Source organism: Ctenopharyngodon idella, chromosome 17 (genome assembly GCF_019924925.1).
Source record: "Ctenopharyngodon idella isolate HZGC_01 chromosome 17, HZGC01, whole genome shotgun sequence".
NCBI lineage: Eukaryota > Metazoa > Chordata > Actinopteri > Cypriniformes > Xenocyprididae > Ctenopharyngodon > Ctenopharyngodon idella.
This window is the reverse complement of record NC_067236.1, coordinates 5,055,467-5,065,468: the sequence shown is the minus strand read 5'-3', so window position 1 is coordinate 5,065,468 and position 10,002 is coordinate 5,055,467. Positions and strand designations below refer to the sequence as shown.

General features: G+C 37.1%; 2 protein-coding genes across 3 annotated transcripts; one reads left to right on the top strand and one right to left on the bottom strand.

Moving 5' to 3' along the window:
- The first annotated feature begins 1,337 nt into the window (after positions 1-1,337).
- Positions 1,338-5,575, top strand: spdya (speedy/RINGO cell cycle regulator family member A). 2 transcript variants are annotated; one of them, XM_051868731.1, is made up of 7 exons: positions 1,338-1,639; positions 1,935-2,172; positions 2,332-2,390; positions 2,526-2,611; positions 4,413-4,584; positions 4,681-4,948; positions 5,138-5,575. In XM_051868731.1, exons 2-7 carry the CDS (start codon positions 1,968-1,970, stop codon positions 5,197-5,199), a joined length of 852 nt encoding a protein of 283 aa, XP_051724691.1. In that variant the 5' UTR covers positions 1,338-1,639; positions 1,935-1,967; the 3' UTR covers positions 5,200-5,575. The 2 variants fall into 2 exon arrangements, with proteins under 2 accessions (XP_051724691.1, XP_051724690.1); XM_051868730.1 differs by having other exon boundaries at positions 1,347-1,639; positions 1,929-2,172.
- Positions 5,576-5,647: 72 nt separating this feature from the next.
- On the bottom strand, positions 5,648-9,951 carry trmt61b (tRNA methyltransferase 61B). The gene is made up of 7 exons (XM_051868729.1): positions 8,841-9,951; positions 7,441-7,543; positions 7,027-7,217; positions 6,840-6,931; positions 6,161-6,348; positions 5,908-5,991; positions 5,648-5,769 (listed from the first exon to the last, which is right to left on the bottom strand). Exons 1-7 carry the CDS (start codon positions 9,471-9,473, stop codon positions 5,735-5,737), a joined length of 1,326 nt encoding a protein of 441 aa, XP_051724689.1. The 5' UTR covers positions 9,474-9,951; the 3' UTR covers positions 5,648-5,734.
- Positions 9,952-10,002: the final 51 nt, after the last annotated feature.

The window sequence follows — 10,002 nt, the reverse complement described above, 5'->3', positions numbered from 1 at the left end:
TAAAATGCTGACAGGAGCTCCACTAAAACATGCTTGACACTTTGGTCTACTGTGGTTTTGGTGCCTTGAACATCAGCACTTCAAAAGACTTGCGTAGACATTTATTATACTCAACGTTAAACATAACTGTGAGAAAAGAGGAGCACAGACAAACACAGGAGAGAGAAGTATCCTTCAGCTGAAAATCATCTAAGAAAGACGTGTTGTAGCCAAGCAGCTCTTTTCTTAGTAGAGAATTTGAAGAATCATGTCACCCGTTATTCATTTTGGACTGCTTATCATGTGCTCAGGTGAGACTGAAGGACTATATGATTTTAAATTAAAAATGGGTTCTTTTCATTGTGTATTATCTCACATTTGCTTTTACATATTTACAACCATACAATCGCATATTTACAATCAAATTCTGCACATAAATGTTGTCTGTTTTTGTGGTTCAGTTCTTGTTGGGTGTAGCAGCATTACTAACAAGGCACATTGGAAGAGCATGCTGGAGAGGAATGAGCTGAACCTTCCTGAAGAAGTCAAAAAGAGTCACGAATTAAACATAGAGGTAAACTGATATGTAATGCTATACAATAAAAAAAGATATAAAGTTACTAATGTTCACACATTTCTTTCCTTGCATCCTCAGAAGTCTGATATGAATGTCATTATGTGCTGGGTTTGCAAGAAGTCAATTCATGAGATCAAGAGCATAGTTCTCCATGAGATTAAACAGGTAAACTAAAACTCTTTCTTCTACCTAAATTGTACAGATATTTTGTTTGAAAATGCCTGCCCATCGTTTAATTAAATGTGTTTTTGTTTAAGGAAATAAAGGCTGTGTGTAAAGCAATGAAAGTCCTCGAACACATCTGCAAGAAATATGCAAATAAATACCAATTCCTGATATTACATCTGCTGTTTCCTGGTGATAGCGAACACACCTGTCAGCATTTGAACATGTGTAAATAAATGTTATTGCTCTGCCTTAATGAATATGGCAATTTCCAAATGTCTGAATAAATCAGCCTCTGGTCTGTTTGCTTTATTGGACTATAATGTGCTCTAATTTCATGTTCTACAAAATAGAGGAAATAGTGTTACTTTTCTAAAATATTTTGTGTATTAGGCCTATTCACTGTCTAAAACATCATAAGCAAAGTTTACGAAATAAATTTGTTTACTGGATCATTTACTGCTTTTCATGTGCATATTTTGTTCACTAATCACTTATTTGCATTTGTTGGCTACTTAGTTAAGTTATCAAACAATTTTATAAACATATGTTTTTAAATGCAAATACAGCATATGTCTTTCCAAAATATCTCGAACTTGTGCTTTTTATGTTCATGTAAGTGTTCTGAACTCTGATTGAAGAATATTTGACCATGTGACTACTGACACAATTCCCGCGCCGCTGCCCAAGGAAGAGCAGGTGCACGTGCGCGCTCGCGCGAATAGCGTGGCTTCCATTTTGAAATATTTATTAAAATGTTGGTTTTGTTTAAATTCACAATTAGAAAAATTATTATTAATGCTATACACAACAGCTAAAATTAAATCTTACCTATTCCAGTAGTTTATCTAAACACATACCTGAGAGCGCGTGGCAGCATGCGCGTGTCATGACTGAGCCGCGGCTTTTTAAACTGAGGTAAATTTCGTTTAGCCTACAATTGAAAACTGTCTCATATTATGCTAAAAAAATCATACTAACCACATAAAATTCAGCATATAAACATTTGTACTTATATTTTAGTCAGATACGAATGGTGAGAAGTCATTTTTATCTTTCTTTAGGTGATAGATTTTGAGACGCTACTTTAAATTGAATTTAGCAAAAGTCTGTGATTAGAAACAAACAGGAATTTAATAAATAACAAAATACATATGCCATTCATATTCAAATAAAAATCAATTATATAATGATAATATTTACACAGTGGCAGTTCTGTAATATCGGCTGATTTAATCATTTAACGATGATTAAACTGAGCCGACCATGGGCTGAAACGGCCCCATCTGGACCTGCTCACGGTCTGCAGATCCGGCGCGGCCCGCGGAGAACGAGGCCGACCCCAGCGGGTCGGAACCAGCCAGACTTATCTCAGCAGCCTCGCAGGAAGCCGCCCGGCCCTACCCTGCTGATCCAGAGGCAGGAGATGGCCGCCTTCTTCAGACTGTTCGGTGGGTTCAGCAAAACATCTCAGTGAAACCTTATAAACTAAATGTCACCTCATATGTCCCACTGGTCACTTTTACATTAGGTTTATTACTAGTTTAAATACGAAATGTCAAGATCTATATTCTGTAGAATAAGAACTCTTTGATATGCTGTCTGCTCAGATGATGATCTAATACAGGACTTTCTGTGGATGGACTGCTGCTGCAAACTTACGGACAAGGTAGCAAGACATATTTTGGTGTATTCAATAGTTAACGTTAGTGGTTTCCAGATTGTGCTCAGTTTTGTTGCTGAATTTATCAAAATAGTCATCTGTGTCTCTAAACTTGGTTCTCTCTGTCTTTATCTATTATAGTATTTGTTGGCTATGACATTTGTGTACTTCAGGAGAGCTCGTTTCAGTATCACTGAACACAACAGAATGAACTTCTTTCTTGCCCTGTGAGTTGATCATCCTGAGCATGTTCTGTACACTGTAAAAAGTATCCTGTTAAATTATCATGAAAAAATGGCAGTTGTGGTTGCCAGAAATTCACTGTAAAAAAAAAATACCGTGAGAGTGTTTTATGGGATGCATGTACATTTTACAACCTATTACCATTTTATTTCATAGAATGTTAATATAACTATTTTGAACTACCAAGATGTGCATTTTACCTTAATGTGCTGATAACCACCATAATAATACAGGCTAATAGAAAGCCACATGATCAATCAGAGTTCATCGTAAGTGTCCGTAAAACATTGTCAGAACTCATTAGATGGTGCAAGGTTAACACATAAAATTATTGTATTGTATTTACAGTATATAGGGTTGTACTTGGGCTTGGTAATGTTAAAGTTCTTCAACATGTTATTATGAACGCAACAGAGAAGTCCTATTTATGGATGCAACCTTTAAAGGGATAGTTCACCCAAAAATGAAAATTCTGTCATCATTTACTCACCCTCAAATTGTTGTTCCAAACCTGTATAAATTTCTTTGTTCTGTTGAACACAAAGGAAGATATTTTGAAGAATGTGGGAAACTGAACAGTTTTGGGGCACCATTGACTTCCATAGTATTTTTTTTTTTCCTACTATGGAAGTCAATGGTGCCCCAAAGCAGCCTGCTTACAAACTTTCTTCAAAATATCTTCCTTTGTGTTCAACAGAACAAAGAAATTTATACAGGTTTGGAACAACTTGAGGGTGAGTAAATGATGACAGAATTTTCATTTTTGGGTGAACAAAAGGTAGGGTAGACAATTTTAACAAAAAACACTTTTTGTTATACTGGTTGAAACTCTCTTCACATCCTGATCACAATCGATAATAGAAGTGGTCTAAATATTAAAATGTACATATATCTTCTATAGAAGTCTCAGGACCAAAATATTTTTGTTCAATCAACCGGTCCGAATGCAATGATACAATGTCTTACCTGCCTGTCAACATATGTATTTCCATACCTCTGCTAGCGCAGACATAAAACATCAGAGCGTTCCGTAAGGCTATGCAGAGTTGTAAGAGCAGCAAAAACAAACAGCAGCTGCCTTTTACAATTCCTCCTGAACCAAAACAATTGCTGCATCTCAGTTCGCCTACTTATACTACGCCCTAAAAGTATGTACTGTTTTTGTGAAGAAAGTTTTAGTGTATAGCAGAAGAGTATGCAAGTTTTGGGACATACTACTTTGTTATAATTGTGTTTTTAACAGACGTTCTGTCGCTTAGTTACGCAACCCGTAACCGTTTTAACTGTGCCCTGTCAATCATCTCGTCACAGTTAAAATCCTCAACTGAATTTTCTACTGTTTCGGGGGGAGAAATGTCATGTGGAAAACTCTCCTCATGTTTGCATAATGATGCATTTAAAAGTTGATGACCAAATGCATTATTATAAAAGTTCACAATGCTGTTGCAGATTAAATATAATGTGGATAATATTTAATAAATATCTTTTCGTCAGGTTAGATACTGATTATTAATCACTCAAATTCTTTTATCTTAACCGCTCTGCTTAACCGTTGGTCTCGCACATCCGTCCGTTATATTCATTATTATTGTAATGTTCTGTGCTTTGAGACATAAGGTAATTTAACGCCGTCTCTCGTGATGTTTTGAAGGAGGCATGATTTTGGAGAGCGCTCCAAAAGGGAGAGTGGGATCTTTTGCTTTCAAAGCTAGCTTGCTGTTGCTAGCCACTCAGAAATTGCCTACCCTACCTTTAATTACATGTGCCCAATTTTTCATACTCTAGCTATCTGGCGAACACAATGGAAGAGGATGAGGAGGAGACCAAATATGAGATCTTCCCCTGGGCTCTGGGAAAAAGCTGGAGGAAACATTTCCCACAATTCCTAAAGCAAAGAGACCAACTGTGGGCACGCATAGAGTACCGAGCTGCTGTCAGCAGACGATGCTGCGAGGAGGTACGCAGTTCACTAAACATGCACTGTAAATCATTTTATAAGTTGCTGGCTCTAAAAATAGCTCTAAATCACATTGTGCTTGATGCATGATTGCAGGTGATGGCTATTGTGCCATCTCATTTCGTCTGGCAGCGCGAGCGGGCAGAGCATCACAGTGGTGCTCAGAGGCTGTACAAAAGTTGTAAGGGGATCCCCATTCCCCGTGGGCCTGCTGCTTCTCCAGAGCCTTGTTCCCTTTGTCACAAAACCTCTGCTGTTCCTGTGCCTCGCCCATCCTCTACTGTGCCCCTGGAGACCAAAGCTTCACACAGGCCCAGTAAGATGACCAAAGCTCAGCACACCTATAACTGCACGACTATAGCAGGTGAATGAATGAGTCTGACGCCCTCTAGTGACGATAAAGAAAGTATATGGTGTGCACCACTACTTTTCATGAAAGCTGGGTACTTTTATTTTGGCCACCACAGCTGAAATTCTTTCATATGATCTATACCAGTGCTTAATCTGTAGAAATATTTACAATGAGCTTTTCTTCTCTTATGCATATTTACAGGAAGTGATGGGGTCAGCGAAATGTGTCAAGATCATTCGATGGACTGGATCAATGAGGAGTAGCTCGACTGCATAACATAAAACAGATCATATTTGCCTGTTGACTATATCAGAGGCACTTCAGCTGTCTGAGGGGCAGAACAGAATTTCACTCTCTAAACTGACCTCATAAGAAATGTACAGCATTGGTGTGAAGAGTAATGGTCATGTACATTGTTCATATAATATCTAAAGAATATGTCAGACAATCCTCTCACTATGTGAAGGTTTGTACATGTATTTTACTGTATCATAATCCTCATCACTATTTGTTTCATATTGTTGTACAAAGTACTGCTATTTCTGTATTGTGCACTTTCTGTCAGAGTCTGTCTTAATGAAACAAGTAAAACATTTGGCTGATAGAAATATGAATGTGAATAAACAACTATGAAATTTATTCCATGAATGGAGCAGATTATTACTTTGGCTTAAATTCTCAAGAGCATGAAAGGAAAATGTACAATAAAAAGACTTTTATTGGACAGGTTTATTGATAAAGTATATATATGAGACAGCAGCTTTGTTGTACTCCTGTACGCACATTAGGAGTGCACATCTACTTCAAGATCTTTCGTAATTTTATGAGGAAGGCTGAAAAGAAACATTAAAATCAGGTACATTTCAATCACGTACAAAGTAACTAGAGAAGGTTTAGGATTACTAGTTTTTCTCTTAAACATGTATATTGAGCTATTGGAATACACACAACAATGGAAAGCTATAACTCACCTGTATGGCCAGTCTGTTCAGGATGAGGACGCGCAATGTACGGGACATCTCCAAACGGGACTGGCTCTTGACAGTTCAAATCCCCTTAAACACAGACAGGTTAGCATGATTCTGACCAGGAATGATTCGTGCTGATGTTCGGATTTTTGTGTAATATAAGCAATGCAAAACCTGTGATTTGTTTGATGCGGTAAAACAAAAGATAAACACTATGTAAACATTAGAGGAAAGACCATGTTATAAAAGAATTCACCTTCTGTGTCTTCACTTGGTTCACATTCATCATCTTCATGTGGAGCTTTTCGTTTGTTGAATGTTCCATCTTTTTTGAGTGACGGGCCAACGAGCCAATCCCTGTACTGAACCTCAACAATGCGTTCACACACCAGAGGAAGGGTGGAGCATCGCAGACCCTCCATCAGATCAATGACCTGTGTGATACTGGTGACAAAATCAAGAAGACATTATTAATACCTTCTATACATTACCATTGAAAAATTTGTGGTCAATAAGATTTTTTTGAAAGAAATTAATACATATATTCAGAAAGGACAAAAGAAGTATAGTTTCCACAAAAATATGAAGTCGCAAAACTGTTTTCAATATTGATAATAAATGTTTCTTGAGCAGCAAATCAGCATATTAGAATGATTTCTGAAGGATCATGTGACACTGAAGACTGGAGTAATGATGCTGAAAATTCAGCTTTGCATCACAGAAATAAATTACATTTTAAAATATATTCAAATAGAAAAGTTTTTTAATTGTAATATAATTTCACAATATTACTGTTTTTACTGATTAAAAAGATGCAGCCTTGGTGAGCATAAGAGACTTTTTTTTTTTTTTTTTAATCTTATTGACCCCAAACTTTTAAATGGTAGTGTACATTTATGGTTTACGTTACATGTATGCACAGAATTTTGTATTACTTCGCTTGATAAACAGCGCACACAGATCCAGGATGGAGATGAGGAACCACAGCAGGTAAGGCCAAATGCGGATTAACCATATCCAGAGCGACCTGACACACAAGAAGTCTTTCATATACAGACAGCAAATTGTTCTTATATTATAAAAAAAAAAACATAAAACACATCACAGAGTGTGGCTCCTCACCGAGTTAAAACCTTGCCCAGCCAGAAGAGGACCGGCAGATATGAGGTCTCCATGGTGAAAGTGAACATTATCAGGCCATTCCTCCCCTCGCCGAAGGCTCCACGAGGACCGCCAACGCTGGTAGTTTAATACAGCACCTCTGTGATGGTCCTCTCTTATCTCCACACTCAAAACACTTCCTTTATAACCCACTGATGACACAAGCATAAATTAATTCCTAAGTGATACACTGCAATAGTATAGCTAGGGTGAATTCAGGTTGATTGGGGCACTTTTTCCCAGTCATCTCAATGGCAAAAAGTGTCCCAATCAACCTGAATTCACCCTACTTCTGCAGGACAATACCCACATAATCAGGTGACTCATCATATTGCTTTTAATGAACACCTAAAAGATGGAGGAAGACTCACACACCTGCCCTGGACAGGAAAAGGCTCATAGCACCAGATCCAGAGCCTGATTCCAGAACACAATCTCCTTCGGTCACATCCATCATTGTCAACATCGCACTTGCGTCCTGCAGAGGATAGAGATCCGAGAGACTCTTTTGTTTTAATTGGCATAAAACTCGTAGTGTAACCATCAAGTAAAAAGTAATAACATATTTTCCTTACACCTTGAATGAATGTAAATTACTTTTCAAATGTTCGGGGTGTGTTAGATTTTTATTTTATGTCATTACTCCAGTCTTCAGTGTCACATGATCCTCCAGAAAATCATTCTAATATGCTGATTTGGTGTGTACACATATATATATATATATATATATATATATATATATATATATATATATATATACACAGTACCGGTCAAAAGTTTAGAAACATTACTATTTTTAATGTTTTCAAAAGAAGCCTCTTCTGCTCATCAAGCCTGTATTTATTTGATCAAAAATACAGAAATAAAAACAGTAATATTGTGAAGTATTATTACAATCTAAAATATTGGTTTTCTATTATAATATACTTTAAAATATTATTTATTTCTGTGATGCAAAGCTAAATTTTCATCAGCCATTACTCCAGTCTTCAGTGTCACATGACCCTCCAGAAATCATTCTAATATGCTGATTTATTATCATGTTGGAAACAGTTGTGCTGCTTAATATTTTTTTTTTAACACCTGTGATACTTTTTTCAGGATTCTTTGATGAATAAATAGCATTTATTTAAAATAAATATTTGGTAACAATATACACTACTGTTCAAAAGTTTGAGGTCAGTATATTTTTTCTTTCTTTCTTTCTTTTTGGAAGAAGATAATACTTTTATTCAGCAAGAGTTATATTGTTAGAAAATATTTCTATTTTATATAAATGCTGTTCTTTTTAACTTTTTATTCATCAATGAATCCTGAAAAATCTATCACAATATCCAAAAAATATTAAGCAGCACAACTGTTTCCAACTTTGATAATAACCGAGTATCAAATCAGCATATTACAATGATTTCTGAAGGATCATGTGACACTGAAGACTGGAGTAATAGCTGATGAAAATTCAGCTTTGCATCACAGAAATAAATTATATTTTAAAGTATATTAAAATAGAAAACCATTATTTTAAATTGTAATAATATTTCACAATATTACTGTTTTTTTCTGTATTTTTGATCAAATAAATGCAGGCTTGATGAGTATAATAGAGACTTCTTTCAAAAACATTAAAAATAGTAATGTTTCCAAACTTTTGACCGGTACTGTGTGTGTGTGTGTGTGTGTGTGTGTGTATGTCACAACATGCAAAGATATGCATATATTACTGATTCACTGATGTGTAGATGACTGACTGCTGTTTTGTGATGATCATTTCTTACTTTTGGGTATGCAATAGCTGGCCCTCTCTTCATGAAGAGAGTGAACTCATCCAGGCTGGGTCGGCGAATGAGAAACGGGATTCCCATTGAAGTGCGTATGATGCTTCCAGCAGGGCGGCCCTCCATGTCCTCGTGAGCTATTAACCCCCAGTTACTATGGAGCTTCAGGCCCTCCTTTAGCTGGAACATCTTCCGAAACTCTAAACGTCTCTTCCGACTAAACTCGGCCAGTAGAGTCTCTCCGAAACATATTGGCCTTTCCCCAGGAACACACACATGATGTGGAGCAAAAGATCCTTGAGCTTCCTCTGTTGCCTCTTCTCGCTCCTTCCCCAGACTCTGAGTGTCCTGTTCAACCTCATTGCTTCTAGTGTCCCGTAGCTCCCAAACCTCTTGACTCAGACTGTCTTCAGGCAGCAACTGACTAACCCTCTCCAGTGGGGACAGAGGTCGACGTCTCCCAGACAAATACGCTCTTCGAGAGAACGGTGGGAAAGTAGACACAGGTACATCTGAGCCCTTGTCAGAATCATTTGAGTCAGTCCCAAAGCTCCTCAGGCCACAGAAAAATGGTTTAACGCGAACCACATGATGCCTCTCCAAACACATGACATAGGCAAATTCACGAGTCATGAATGAGAGACCCAAACGCAATGAAATGTCATGGTTTTGAGCTCAAAGAAAGAATGACTTGAAGAATGAAAATGATACACTTTTGAAGGCTTAATTTGTTCTTCTCAGCACTCAGTGAGCAGAAACATCACACACAGCAGCTAGTTGAGCGCTTCTACACTGACCAGAATAGACATACTGGGAACTCACAAATCATGCATTATATAATTCACTACAAATTACCTCTATACAATAACCTTTGTAAAATATAAAGTCATACAAATTTGTAGTAAATAGACAATTTTAAACGATCTGTCATAATACCTAAATAATTCGACATATAATTATTTACTGGCTGGATTCTTGCGTAAGTGGCAACTTAACTTGTGCCTATTGTGCTAGAAGAAAAAAACAATCCAGCATGATTCTCAAAGGGCGCCGCCATGATGGAAAGGACGTCACTGAGAGATGCAGTACCACCTGGTCACCGGTAGATGGGTTCTTTCCTGTTTTTCATCAGTTTCTTTTTTATTAAATTAATAAACGTCTT

What these genes read in the sequence shown, in the direction of transcription:
- spdya (XM_051868731.1), top strand. Translation starts at nt 1,968, where the DNA reads ATGATTAAACTGAGCCGACCATGGGCTGAAACGGCCCCATCTGGACCT. An exon ending in CGCCTTCTTCAGACTGTTCG is followed by an intron (nt 2,173 to 2,331) that starts GTGGGTTCAGCA and finishes CTGTCTGCTCAG; the next exon opens with ATGATGATCTAATACAGGAC. An exon ending in GCTGCAAACTTACGGACAAG is followed by an intron (nt 2,391 to 2,525) that starts GTAGCAAGACAT and finishes TATCTATTATAG; the next exon opens with TATTTGTTGGCTATGACATT.
- trmt61b (XM_051868729.1), bottom strand. Translation starts at nt 9,473, where the DNA reads ATGACTCGTGAATTTGCCTATGTCATGTGTTTGGAGAGGCATCATGTG. An exon ending in CTGGGCAAGGTTTTAACTCG is followed by an intron (nt 6,932 to 7,026) that starts GTGAGGAGCCAC and finishes CTTGTGTGTCAG; the next exon opens with GTCGCTCTGGATATGGTTAA. An exon ending in ACCAAGTGAAGACACAGAAG is followed by an intron (nt 5,992 to 6,160) that starts GTGAATTCTTTT and finishes TCTGTGTTTAAG; the next exon opens with GGGATTTGAACTGTCAAGAG.